The sequence below is a fragment of the Stomoxys calcitrans genome, chromosome 4 (genome assembly GCF_963082655.1).
Source record: "Stomoxys calcitrans chromosome 4, idStoCalc2.1, whole genome shotgun sequence".
Taxonomy (NCBI): domain Eukaryota; kingdom Metazoa; phylum Arthropoda; class Insecta; order Diptera; family Muscidae; genus Stomoxys; species Stomoxys calcitrans.
This window is the reverse complement of record NC_081555.1, coordinates 173,204,245-173,219,023: the sequence shown is the minus strand read 5'-3', so window position 1 is coordinate 173,219,023 and position 14,779 is coordinate 173,204,245. Positions and strand designations below refer to the sequence as shown.

At 32.8% G+C, this 14,779-nt stretch overlaps 1 protein-coding gene across 1 annotated transcript in view; it reads left to right on the top strand.

The window, feature by feature from the left end:
* Window positions 1-10,048, top strand: part of LOC106082695 (potassium voltage-gated channel protein Shaker) — a 694,624-nt gene extending 684,576 nt beyond the window's left edge. The window contains exons 10-11 of the mRNA XM_059366522.1: window positions 5,833-6,023; window positions 9,767-10,048. Of these exons, the coding sequence (XP_059222505.1) occupies window positions 5,833-6,023; window positions 9,767-10,041 (466 nt within the window). The 3' untranslated portion in view covers window positions 10,042-10,048. The remainder of the gene's footprint in view (window positions 1-5,832; window positions 6,024-9,766) is intronic.
* The last annotated feature ends 4,731 nt before the right edge of the window (window positions 10,049-14,779 follow it).

Sequence of the window (14,779 nt, the reverse complement as noted above, 5' to 3'; positions counted from 1 at the left end):
TTTTACGCCTCCTGACATCTGAACCAAATATGGTACAGAACGGACTATATTTACATAGATATAGCTGCCATATAGACCGATCTCCAGATAAAGGGTCTGATACCGATACAAACCATCAACGATTTCGTTGGTTTGTATCGCACCAAACTGTGACTTTTTCTGGATGCATTGATAACTCCTGCAATGCTTCTGGCTGATGTTTATATATGAAAACCAAAAACAAACAATTTTGTCTAAAATATTTGAAATAGACAATTTTTAAAATAAAATGTGGAGAGGCATTATGCAAAGTTCGGCCCGGGCAACGAACTTTGGATAGCCCCCAACCATCATATAGTGCAGCTGTATATCTTTTTGAACTGATGTGGTTGTGTAAGCATTTTAAATTTCTGGTGCATATTTTGACAATGCTGTACTCGTAGACAGTTGCAGACAATATATGCCCCGAGAATCAGCACCTTTAAACAAGCCGTTTCAAATGTCTAAGAATTCTCGTAAGAAATCGTTCCCAGTCAAAATCGGAAATTCAGTAGAGCTCGCATTGGCTGTTACTGCAATTTTGGCCGTATTAAGCATTAAGTTTACTCTTACTTTGATCTGATGAACACCGAGAACTTACGGTTGTAATTGTGGTATAAGGGTTTTTTACTTCTAATTAAGACAACAACATTTAACACCCAGAGAAATTTGTTGGTAGTAAAATAAGAAAGTTATGGAAAACGGCTTAACATGGGACAGTATAGGATTTTTTAGAACATAAACTCTTTTTTTTTCGTTTCCGTATAGTAAATATTTCAAATAAACCTAGCTTTAATTTTTGATGGTTTGACTGAAGTTTGGTATGTAGATAATATTATGCCCTTCAAATAAATTTATTTTGTATAAATTTTTAGCAGAATCCATGGGTTTCCAAGGTACGGCCAGGCCAAACTTAACACGTTTTACTTGTTTAGTATTACCACATGGACCCAGCACAGGTGATCAGAGCACGCTACTAACTCGGCCAGTAGGGCGACCATATTAATATATAGTCAATGCTTAAATTGTTATTTAGAAGTTCAAAATTTTTTAAGGTTTCCTTCCTGTATCTTCTACTACTGTGGTACAGGGTATTATAACTTAGTGAATTAGTTTGTAACTCCCAAACAGAAAAGAGATAGACCCATTGATAAGTATACCGATCGACTCAGAATTACTCACTGATTTGATTTAGCTATGTCCGTCCGTCTGTCCATGTTAATTTGTGTACAAACTAAGGGTCGCAATTTTCATCCGATCGTCTTCAAATTTTGTATGGGCATGTTTTTCGGCTAAGAGATAAAGCCTATTGAAATTGGAAAAAAATCAGTTCAGATTTGGATATAGCTCCCATATATATGTTAGTCCGATTTGCAGTTATACTGCAATAAAAAGGTCATTTATTAACGGATTTTCTCGAAATTTGGCATGAAGGATTTGTTTATGACTCCCGACATTACGAATGAATTTCATCGAAATTGGTTCAGATTTGGATATAGCTTCCATATATATGTTCGTACGATTGGTGTAGAGTATTATACAGTCGGCACAGCCCGACTTTTGGCCTTCCTTAATGGTTTTATTTGTAAATAAATGTTTCTGGGAGTTCAATTTTTTTTTTTCAACTTCTTGGCAATTTTTTGAATTCCAGAACGTTAATCATTGAATAAATATGTTACGTTCTTCCTTACACGCTTACCAACAAGGTCATTAATAAACAGCGATAATGGACGGGGATAAGCATAGCCGCTTAGTTTTTTTTCTCCATACAATATGAGCGAGAAAATCCGCTTAGGAGGCAAATAAAACAACTCTAATTTCTTAAAAGTAAATATGCTTAAGTATGAGTTTTTGAAACAAAAGAATTTGATGTCATTTATGAAGTAAAATGGAATTAAGCAAGTTTTCGAAATTAAATCGACTTATAATTAAAGATTGCATCACTTTTTGAAGTTTCGATTTTTTAGCTCGAAATCTATACTAAAACACTTCGGTGAAGGAATCAACCTTGAAGATGTGGTAAATTTTTTTATATGAACAAAAATACTATTCCTCTTCATATAACATAAACCAACCTTTTTTGTTTAATAAAAATCACCTTCCAACTATGCATTTTTATTTCCAGGACATTCAATGATAACATGGCCTATACTTGTCTTCATGGGGGCTTAAATAGAAATGCCTAAAGTTCATTTGGCGCTTGGCAATTTCATTGGTGTGCTCCATTTCGGCCAGCATTGATTCCATAGCTCGTTTTATCTTCAAAAATTTACAATGAATTTTGCTTGTGGTGCCCATTAGCTCATTGGAACCACGCTTATCAATTGTTAAGGCATTATCCTTGTATGGTGTCGCATTTATAACTGTTTGGATATCGATAACCGAATGATTAGACGTAGTTTGAACTTTAACATTCTTGATTTCTCCTTGTGAGAGTTTCTGGTATTTTTCCCATATTTTTGCTACATAAGAATTGTAGTTTTGTACATACCAATCAATGTTGTAACGCATGTTAAGACGTTGTACCACCTTGAGAGATTCATTCAGAGATTTCTTCAGCAGTTGACAATCATTCAGAGCTGCATCCAATAGTTGTGGTTCTTCCATATGGTAGTTTTATTTTCCTAATTTCAATAGATTTTTCTGGACTATATAATAAGCGAAGCTTTGATTGAATATGTTTTTTTCTTGAAAATCGCCCTTGATTTGATATTGATATGTTTCAACAACTTCTCCCATTCTCTGAGTTGTTTCAATATTGTTTTTTCTTGCTTTATTTTTCGATGATATTTTGTAATTTTTTAATGCATGGTAAAATTCAATTATTAAAAATAACATAATGGGTACCTTACATGGTACATCATGATGTGTGATCATAGTAATAGTACGGGTGAAAATAAGGGTGTTTGAGTCATATAATATATGGAAAATCACTCTATGTGGCTGCTATGTTTTGCAGCATGGCAGATATTCTGTTCCTAAAGAAACTTTCCACTTATTTACTATCATCAAAGTAGGCTTGTGTGAATTGTTTATTTTCTATGGATCTCTCAACCTCATGGAGGGTTGTATTCAGCCGTGCTGAACGTAAGTAGGAAAGTTGTCTTGTGAATATTTAACATGTTTTCTTGCTCGAATGATTTTAGCAATGATTACGAGCCGAAAAACCAAAACTTAAAAATAAACATGCTATCTTAAAATTTAAGTTGCTTTATACAGCCATCCGTTTTGAATTTCGCTCGTTCTTTGATTTATTTTTTATTTATCATTTTACTTCACAGGTGACTGTCCAATTACTATGTTTTGAAAAACTTTTTTTTAAAATTATTATCTTTACTTAACAAAAATCAAATTTCAAGGACAACTTTGCTTTTTCCCAACATCTTTAAAAGATTTGTATCTTTAAAGGCGTAACGTTAAGGATCTATTAAACTTTCAACAAAGTTTAATAGATCCGCAGGTCAACGGGCAAATTCCGATCATATTTAGATATAGCTGTCATTTGGAAATGCCATAAAGACCGATCTAGTGATTTAAGGTCCCATGGAAGTCCATAAAAGGCTCATTTATTATCTGATTTTGTTTCGAACAGTGAGTTAACTGGGCCGCACCAATCTACCAATATAATGACTTAAGCCCATAAAATCCTAATTTATTACCCGATTTGACAGAAATTTCGAACAATGGCCCTCGCCCCTAGTGGCGGAATTAATTAACATTTTTTTATAATTTCCTTTTTTTTTTTGACAAACTATCAAACGCAAACTCTCAAAATCGAAGTTATTTTAAAAGCATTTACTAGTGTATCATATCGTAAGGGAGTTTATTTATTTCTTATGATTATTAGGATAAGTTTCGTCAGATTTGCGATTAGTTAATAGTTTATCTTTTACAATCCATTGTTTTCTCCAAATCAAAAAAAAAATCAAATTAATCAGTTTTGTTTTTCATATAACCAATTGAAATGGACTCTACAGTTAAACTGATGAATGTGACAGTAAACTGAGAATAGCATGGGAGATTTTGTTTCAGTTTCTTAGACATCTAAGGTTTCTTTTTCAAAGCATAGGATGTTAGATGTTGATGTCAGCATTGCTTTTACATTGCTTCCGCCGGTCTTAACTCTAATGTTAAGCGCCAGTTACACAACTCAATTAAGTAAAAACCAAAAAAAAAAAAAGCTAGAGTCCCATAGTGTTTCACCTTTAGTGGAGATGAAAAACCAAAAAATATTGCACGCCAACTGCCGGGTGTTTACAGAAATGGATACTTTCATTGTTTATGGTAAGTGCTACACATAAAATAAATATACTATGTATCGAAATTTTTCTAATCGAAATCCAACTTTTTTTCATTCTGTAGCAAATGATTATTGTGATAGCTCTATCTGTGTCTACACTGTTCTTTTTAAATTAATATTTCAAGAAACTACAATTACATAAGCTACAATGATGCTTAACCTTAAATATCCTTCCAATTGAAGAAAATTCCATCACTGCCAGAAAACACTACTCTACCACAACCACCTCAACCACTACCACCCACAATCTCCCCTTATCACCGTAAAGCCATAAATCCTAGCTAGAAATCTATCTATCTATCCATCCATCCAAACATATCCCAAGAGCACTTTGCAAATGCATGAGCTTTTGAAGGCTGCATTGTTATTATCATAGAAGCCAAAAAGCTACTTGTTATTTTACTAAACCTAACAACAAAAAAAAAAAAACAAAAAACAATATAATAAAAAGCACGACTTTGCTCTTGAGTTTGAAGTTAGATATACAGCTTTTAGCTAGAGAACTAAAACTAAACTAATGCCGAAGCTTCTTTTTATGAATGCCCTGTAATGTATAGTAGCTAATCTAAAGAGATGTGTTAATAAAGAAGCAAGAAATAAATCACAAAACATAATGGTAAATATATTCATGTGAGTGTGTGTATAAACGAAAGAAACATCTTGGCAGATCCTGTAGTAGTCACTGTAGGAAGAGTCCAGATGGCCAAAAGGGAAGAAGTCAAATCAAACATTTTAGATGAACTTTGAACGGTTTTTATACATACATATATTTTGTATACAAGTGTCTATTAATAATAATAAGTGTATCATCATTCGAAAATTCATATATACTATTTAACTATCAATATCACTATCTCTCTCTCCCTCGCTCGCTCTCTCGTTGTCTCTCACGCCCTTTGTATAACCTTGTATAACTGTCTCCCGTTTTCGCTCTTCAAAAGCTCGTGTCATCATACCATCATCCATCATACTCTCTCATCAATCCAACATCATCCAACGTTATCTCTCGTTGTATCTGTATATCTTTATATATCTCTGTATATCTCTCTCTCCCCTAATAACTCTCTCCTCGTTCGCTACTCTCATAATGTCGCTCATTTTGAACTATTAGTGTAAACTTTTAGTTGATTTGTTTCACTTTCATTTGTTTTATATTTTTCGATTAAAGAATTTAGTTTTTTTAATTCGTACAAATGACAAAACTTCAGGTTTCCTTTTTAAGTATTCTCTGTAAATTGATGTGTCATTACTTTTTTGTCTCTTGAATTTACTTTGAACTTTAAAATCTTTATTTCCAACTATCTATCACGTTCTTTCTTTCTCTCTCTCTCTCTATCACTAAATCTGTTAAACTTTTCTCTTTGAGAATTTTGATTTTGTTATTTCTTCTTCTTCGTTTTCCTGTCAATTTTTATTTTCCCCTTTCAATGAATGTCATTTAACATTTTAATATCTTTTAATGGAAATTCCTCCACCACATACTACACCACCACCCTTGTGCGTCAACACTGCAGACCCGTCGGCTTTTGGGGTAAAATCGTTGGTTCGCTATGTGTGATAGCTGGTGTGCTGACAATCGCTCTGCCCGTACCCGTCATTGTGAGTAATTTCAACTATTTCTACCATCGTGAAACGGATCAAGAGGAAATGCAAAGCCAAAACTTCAATCATGTTACTAGCTGTTCATATATGCCTGGTGCGTTAGGTAAGTATCTAAAATCCTTGACCTTCCTTATCTCTCTTCTGAAAATCTATTTTCTATAAGAAAGTTCTTTACAGAGCTGGCAAACAGCAAATGATTAACTTAATAAAGAACTAACAAGTTAAAAGAGTTTTTGACAGAGTTGTGTTTTAGGGAAAGAAACTAGTTCAGTTACGAGTCGAACTGCCTCTGAAATAAACCAACTTATTTTATTTGTATAAGTTATTCATTGCAAAAATGCCTGTGCCATGCGCTTTGTCACAAAATCTACATAAACATGATAATAAAGGGTGATTTTTTAAGAACTATAGGAAAGAAACACATAATATTCAGAAGAAAGCTTCATGCATCTTTATTTGAATCGATAATACGGTCCATATAATTTAATGTTTAAAGATTATTTCATGGAAATGTTGAGCGAGAATGAGCATCAAAAGGTCCATTCGCTTAGTCCAATTTTGCCATACTTTTTCGGCCGGAACTCACGAATAAATGCTTCAATGTTGTATTCAAATGCGATAATTGAAGCGGGCTTATGAGTAAAGACATGGGCTTCAACATAGCCCCATAAAATGTAGTCTAAAAGCGTTAAATAGCACGACATAGGCGGTCAATTGACCGGCCCCGAACGAGAAATTAAATGTTCACCGAACTCGACTCTAAATAAGTCCATTGTTGCGCGTGCAGTATGCCATGTGGCACCGCCTTGGTTTCACATGTCATGCAAATCAAGCTCTTGCATTTTGGGGAAAAAAGTTACATATCATCACGGTAGCGTTCACCATTCACAGCTACGTTACGATTCGCATCATCTTTGAAAAACTACGGCCCAATGATGCCATCAGCCCATAAACCGCACCAAGCTGTGACTTTTTCTGGACGCATTGGTAACTCTTGCACTGATCCACACTCCAAAATCGACAATTCTGCTTCCAAAAATGAGCTTCGTCGCTGAACACAATTTGAACTTTCTTAACAGATACCAAACTGAAGATGTTTGACAGTGAAGCAAAACTCTTAAAACCAGTGTTTCCAAAAAGATAATAGCTAAAAAATTACTCTTTAGTACGAACGGAAAAGACCTAATTTTTCTGACGATTTATTTTATTTCGATAACTTTTTAACTGAGACTACATTTTGATACAATTTTTTCTAAAGATTATATAAGTAAATGTTTCTTTTTATAATAAAAAAGCAAAACAACCAAAGTCCTTTAAAAAGTTAGGCAAATTTAAATTTTATCTAAAACCAAAATTTCGATGAAATTTTATCTAAACACAAAATTTTGATTAAATTTTATTTACAGACAAAATTTGGATGAAATTTTATCTATAGACGAAATTTCGACGAAATATACTCTAAGGAGATTTTAAGGAATTTTGTCTAAAGCCTAGTACTGACTTCGACTTTTCACACGAACAACTGTCCCACGCACTATAAAAAAATGGTGACTAAGATAATGCGAACACATTCCGTACAAGTGGTACAGAGTTCTATGGGCAAAATAGTAGCGACATGTCTCTGCATCAACATAAATTTTGTACAATTTTAATTGCAAATGTAATTAAATGCTTTCGAAATGGCCGAATCAACTCTACTTCAGTACTGTCTGTTCTATCTTCTTTGTGTGCTGTTGTTTGACTTTTTGTGTTCTGAGAAAGAAAAGAGCTCTTCGGATTTCGCAATAATTTATTAGGCATTTTCGCTGTCAATGAAGTCAGTACTAGGCTTAAGAACGAAATTTCAATGAAATTTTATCTTAGGACGAATTCACGGTTTTATTAACGACGCAATTTCGAAATGGGTTGCGTCATTTACCTGAAGTGAAAATTTTAATAAAATTTTTCTAAAGACAAAATTACGATGAAATTTTATCTGAATCCAAGTTTTGATGAACGTTTATTAAAGGACGAATTTTTAATGAGATTTTATCTAAAGACAATATTTTGATAAAATTGTATCTGAAGAAAAAATGTCTATGGAATTTATGAACGTAATTCCGATGATTTTAATGTGAAGACTAATGGCACTAAATTTTATCTAAAACCAACTTTTCGATAATTTTTTTTTTTTCAAATAAGTTTTATCTGAAGAAAGAATATTAATAATATTTTATCAAAAGACAAAATTTTTATGAAATCTAGCTATGAAATTTCGATAAAAGTTTATCTGAATACAAAATTACGATGAAATTTTATATGAATCCACATTTTAACTAAAGACAAAAGTTTTATCTAAAGAAACAATTTTGATGAAATTTAACCAAAGACAAAGTTTCAATGAAATTTACCCATTTTATCTGAATACAAAATTTTGATCAAATTTTATCTGAAGACAAAATTGTAATGAAATTTTATCTGAAGGTTAAATTTTTATGAAATCTTACATAAAGATAAATTTTCGATGAAATTTTTTCACAGAACAAAAGTTTTACATGAAGAAACAATTTTGATGCAATTTTATCTGAAGATGATGAAATTTAAACCAAAGACACAGTATGGAAAACATATTACCAAAGTTAAAATATCGATGAAATTTTATCTAAAGACAAAATGTTAATGAAATTTTTCAAAAGATAAATTTTTTATGATATATTATTTAAAGACAAATTTTCGATGAAATTTTATCTGACGACAAAAGTTTTATCTGAAGAAATATTTTAGATAAAATTTTATCCAAAAACAAAATTTTTAAGAAATTTAACCAAAGATGAATTATGGGTGAAATTTTATTTGATGGAAATTCATCTAAAGATACAATTTTTATGAAACCTTACTTAAAGATAAATTTTCGATGAAATTTTGCCCAAGAACAAAAGTCTTATTAAAATTATATCGATGAAATTTTATCTGAAGATAAAATTTTGATGCAGTTTTGCAATGCAAAAACAAATTTTCGATGAAATTTTATTCAGGGACAAAATTTTTCTGAAAAAACAATTTTGATGAAATTTAACCAGAGACAAAAATTTGAAGACAACATTTTTAAGAAATCTTATTTTCGAAGAAATTTTAAATAACACAAAATTTCGATCAATTTTGATACAAATGCAAAATGTAAATAAAATCTTAAAATAAAATTTCGATAATTTTATCTGAATTGTATCCAAAAGTTATCTAATTTTTGATAAAATTTTATTTAGAGACAAAATTTCGATGAAAATTTATTTACAAACACAATTTCTATGGTTTATTATCTAAAGGCAAAATTACCATGAAATTTTATGTACAGACATCTAAAGAAAAGTTTTCTCAACAACCTAAACAAAAAATTTCACAAAAATTTATCTCAAGCCATGTTTTTTGTACAATTTTATCTGAAGCCAACTTTTCTATACTATTTTATTGAAAGACAAAATACCTGCAAAATTTTAATGAAATTTTGTCTATACAATTTTTATGAATTTTTATCCCACACAATTTCCAAGTAATTTTGTCTGAAGATCAAGAAATTTTAGCTAAAGAAATCATAAGAGAACAATTTCAATGATATTCGGTCTATGTCTTACCATTTTACTAAAAAACCTCTAAAATGAAAACTAATTTTAAGCCTTTTATTGTATTCGGACTAAACAATGAAACCCCTGTTTTTCTTAAAACAGATGACTTTTCGAAAGAGTCAATACCTTATTTAGTCTATCTATCAAATTTTAACAATTAAGATTTTATTGACGATAATATTTTTATTCCTTTTTTTCCTAATATACATATATGTATAAATATATTATTTTTTTTTTGTTATTTCAGGTCAACATTATCGAAAATCCTCACTGTCTGAATCATCTTCGGACATAATGGATCTAGATGATGGCATCGGTACACCGGGCCTGACTGATCATCCAGGTCGTCATTTAGCTCCATTTCTAAGAACTCAACAGTCATTTGAAAAACAACAGCTACAACTGCAACTCCAGCAACAACAACAGCTACAACAACCTCAACAGAATGGTATTCGAGGGTCTAGCAATTTAAACCAGAGGCACAATAGTGCCATGGCGGTCAGTATTGAAACCGATGTCTGACTACTGGGTAAGTACAACATATTTGGATTTGACTTAAAACATATTAATCTACTACAAAAATAGCTGACTCTCCTAAAAAAAGTAGTAAAATTGGAAAAAAATGTTAACTCCATCATTGAATATATATTATACCGTCATAGTCATTCCATTTGTAAATCCTCGCAATAAAAGCTCTAAGAACCCATACAATTTTTACAAATATTTTTTTTATCATCATGACATTTTAAGACGATCTTGCCACATCCGTTCATCTGTCGAAAACACTCTACATTTCAAAGAATTCTTATCAATGTATGTAACTGTAACTGGCCCAAATCGGTTCATGTTTAAATATAGCTGGTATATAAACCGATTTCTTGATTTCAATTTTCGAGCCCTTAGAGGGCGCAATTCTCATCCAATTTGGCTAAAATTTAGCATGAAACGACTTTCAATAGCGTCTTAAGTATCTTAGTCACGAGTACTGCCTTATTACGGTATATCAATGGGCCTGACATCCAAAATCGTCTCCAAAGTCCTAGTCAACGTGAATCTCACAACATCTCTTATTCCAAGCAACATATCCATTGGACGCAGTTCAGCATACTATCGAAGCGTAGAACATAATAGACATGACTGCGCTATGAAAAAAAAAAATCCTGAAGGAAAATTTTCAGATCTGTGGGAGATACTCCGAACCTTTTTGGCTTGTGTAGGATGGGATATCAGCCTCCACAAGATTAAGTACATGTAAATGTCCGAGAATGTACGAACAAGACTTAGTGAGATCTACAATGAATAGCGAGAATTCAACAGATGTTGTCACCAATTTTATATTTCAAACACAGAAAATATATTTTCGGTGAATTACCAGCTGTGTTCTGGCTTCATCGCTTGGGAAATTTTACTGGCTTCATGGCTTGAGAAAATTAATTTATTTGGCAGGTTGTGTATATCTACCACAATCATAAGATTTTCGTTCTGTTGATCTGTTAAACTTTATGCTAATAACACTGAAGAGTTTTAAATAAGCATATCTCAGGGCTAAGATTCCTAGGGATCGCCTGTCTGGACAAAAGCCTATAGCTAGGCAAATTCGCGAGTCGGCTACTTTTTATACCCACCACAATAGGATGGGGGTATACTAATCTAGCCATTCCGTTTGTTACACCTCGAAATATTGACTCGCGACCCCATAAAGTATATATGTAATTTCTTGATCATCTCCCCATAATGAGTTGATCCAGCCATGTCCGTCCGTCTGTCGTAACCACGAAAGCGGTCGAACTCATAAAGCCAGCCAGAATGTAGGTCGCTGGAGATTGCAAATGGGCTATATCGATTCAGATTTCGATACAGCTGCCAAATAAACCAATATCCCGAGTTGACTTCTTAAGTCCTTACAAGACGCAATTTTTCTCTGATTTGGCTAAAATTTTGCACGTAGATTTCTGTTATAACTTCACACAACTGTGCCAAGTACGATTCAAATCAGATTATAACCTAATATAGCTCCTATTATAAACCAATCTCTCGATTTTCCGTTATTGAATCCACAATATCCCTGTTAATAGAAGAAGGTACGCCGACTTCCAGACTTAAACGCTCATGTGGGCGCAGGCAGAATTTCTTTTCGGGGTGGGACCACATCACTGTAGTTCCAAATCAATAAAAAATATTAAAAATTTTGCCTTTAAAAAAACTGGAATTGGACATATCAACAAGGTGGCCGAATACTTAAATGTGTTTCAGGCACAGATCCATGCGATGAATGTGGTGATGTGGTTAAACTATAATTAACTCTCCGAAGAATGTATTTCTGTTCTGGGTACCGGTCCACTGAGATATTCTATAAATTTGTAAAGACGACGACCTTGTAGAGAATAAAAATTACCGTGCACATTCCAAGGGAACTTAAAAATATGGAAGCTACATTATGATTTTGTAAAATCATAAATCAAATTGAAATGGGAGGTTGGTTGACATGGGAACTATTTCTGTACATGTACCTATTTGGGCCACTCGCAATCCAACATCATGACCAAGTATAACAAGAAGTCAAGATTCCAGATCGGTTTATATGGCAGATATATCAGGTTATGTATACGCGTTTCTCAGTAAGAATAGGAAAGAATCTCTCCGAACCATCTAATACCAAACGAGGTTTCAGACAAGGAGACAGCCTATCGTGTGATCTCTTTTATATCCTTTTGGAGAAGATTATTCGTGATGCAGATGTGAATAGATAGGACACACTAATCACAAGAGAACACATGCTACTCACCTATGCCGACGACATCGATATCATAGGTCGGTCATCGCAAGTAGTATCTGGAGCCTTTGAAAGAATCGAAGGAGAGTCAGTGAAAATGGGTCTGGCAGTAAATAGAGATAAGACGAAAAGGATGGTTTTAACTCCCAAAAAGTCTTGCACAACCGATCAGATAAAGAAAATGGAGAAAGTTGGGAACCACACTTTATATACCTCGTGACCGGCGTTACCGAAACGAATTACATCAGTTTTGAGATTAAGCGAAGAATAATACTGGCAAACAGATGCTAATTTGGACTATGTAAGCAGTTTAGAAACAAGGTCACCTCTCGACAGACGAAGATTACACTATACAATACACTGATACTACCCGTGTTATTATATGGTTCTGAAGCATGGGTACTTGTGAAAGCAGATGAGGCAGTGCTTGGAGTATTTGAGAGAAAGATTCTTCGTAAAATATATGGACCAGTTTGCGTTAAAATATAACGGCTGCGTTGGCTAGTTCATGTTGTCAGAATGGATGGAGAAGCTCCAGCAAAGAAGTCTTTTGAAGGCAAACACGGTGGTACACGCAAACCGGGAAGACCAAAAGCCGCATGGAAAGATCAAGTGGTGGGAGACACCTCGAAACATGGTGTCAGAGATTTTAGAATGAGCGCAGAAGATCGGGGCGCTTGGAACGCTATTCTACGTTCGGCTAGTGGAACAAATATTCTGTCATAGCCAATTAAAGTAAAGTAAGTAAATATGTAAGTAAGTTATGTACCGATTTGTGCATAATACAGTTATTGGAAGTCATAACAAAGCACCTCATGCAAAATTTCAGCCAAATCGGATGAGAATTGCGCGCTTTATTGGCTCAGGGAGTCAAGATCCAAGATCGGTTTATATGACAGCGATATCAGGTTATGAACCGATTTGAATCATACTTACCACAGTTATTAGAAAAGATACCAAAACACTACGTGCTAAATTGCGCCCTCTAGAGACGTAAGAAGTCAATACCCAAGATCGTTTTATATGGCAGCTTTATCAAAACATAGACCGATTTGAACCATACCTAGCGCAGTTGTTGGAAGTGATACCAAAATACCACGTGCAAAATTTCAGTCAAAGTGGACAAGATTTGCGCGCACTAGAGGGTCAAGAAGTCAAGACCCAAGATCGGTTTATATGGCAGCTATATCAAAACATGAACCGATTTGGCCCATTTACAATCCCAACCGACCTACACTAATAAAAAGTATTTGTGCAAAATCTCAAGCAGCTAGCTTAACACCTTAGAAAGTTAGCGAGCTTTCGACATACGGACGGACGGACGGACATGGCTAGATCGATTTAAAATGAGATAACGATCAAGAATATATATACTTTATGAGGTCTCAGATGCATATTTCGAGGTGTTACAAACAGAATGACGAAATTAGTAAACCCCCATCTATGGTGGAGAGTATAAAAAAGTATAAATACTATACAACAACTGCAGTCTTAGCCCATTATTACAGTTACCATCCAATTATATAATTCATTCATTCATATAAACTTTATACATATTAATAATAAATTTGTTGTTCCTTAATGTCTTACCCCATTTTCTCTAATTGCAGTAAAAAACGTGGAGCATAGTATTAATTGGCGTCGTGAAATGTTACGCTGGATGCCAGAAACGACATCAAAAGCGGTCTAAGAGATCACTTTGTTATATTTTTTATTATTATAAAGAAACAAAACCAAACAACAACAAATAGAACAAAAACATAATGTAATGCAAGTGACACGAAGTAAAAAAAAAGAAATCTTTTTTGTTTTCTTTTTATATAGAGACATTTCAATTCAATTCAAAAGCAAGCAGCAGAAAAATTAATACAAATACAAACAATAATTTATACTTAATTTGTTTATTATTATTATTATTTTTAACTTTTAGACAAAAAATTTAATAAATTTGAAACCATCTAGCAAATATCATTGTTAGTAACGAAGTAAACAAAAAAATTTAAGCAAAAAAGCAGAACCTATATAAAAAAATAAAACCTAGAAAAAGAGCAAACCAAAAAGAAAAAAACGATTTTTTTAAGAAAGCTAAATTAAAACAAAAATGAAAGAGTAAATACAACAAGAACAACAACAATAACAACAATAACAAATTAGCTTACATTAATGAATAACAAAAGAGTAAATAAAACTAGACAAATTGGTTTATAAAACAAATGATTAGTAAATGAAACAAAACAACAAGAAAAAAAAGAGACATGTTAGATATTAATTTTAAATTAATAAATTATTATTAAATGGATAAACAAAAAGAAACAACAAATTTATGTTCAAAATTTTTTATTTACGTATAAACAGAAAATACAAAAAAAAGAACAAATGAATAATGCTATTTGACGTAGAAATTAGCTAAATGGTTAATAAAAATCTTAACTCAATGACTATTGCAAGTTTAAACCTGGGGAGCTTTTCCACAAAATATCATCATTT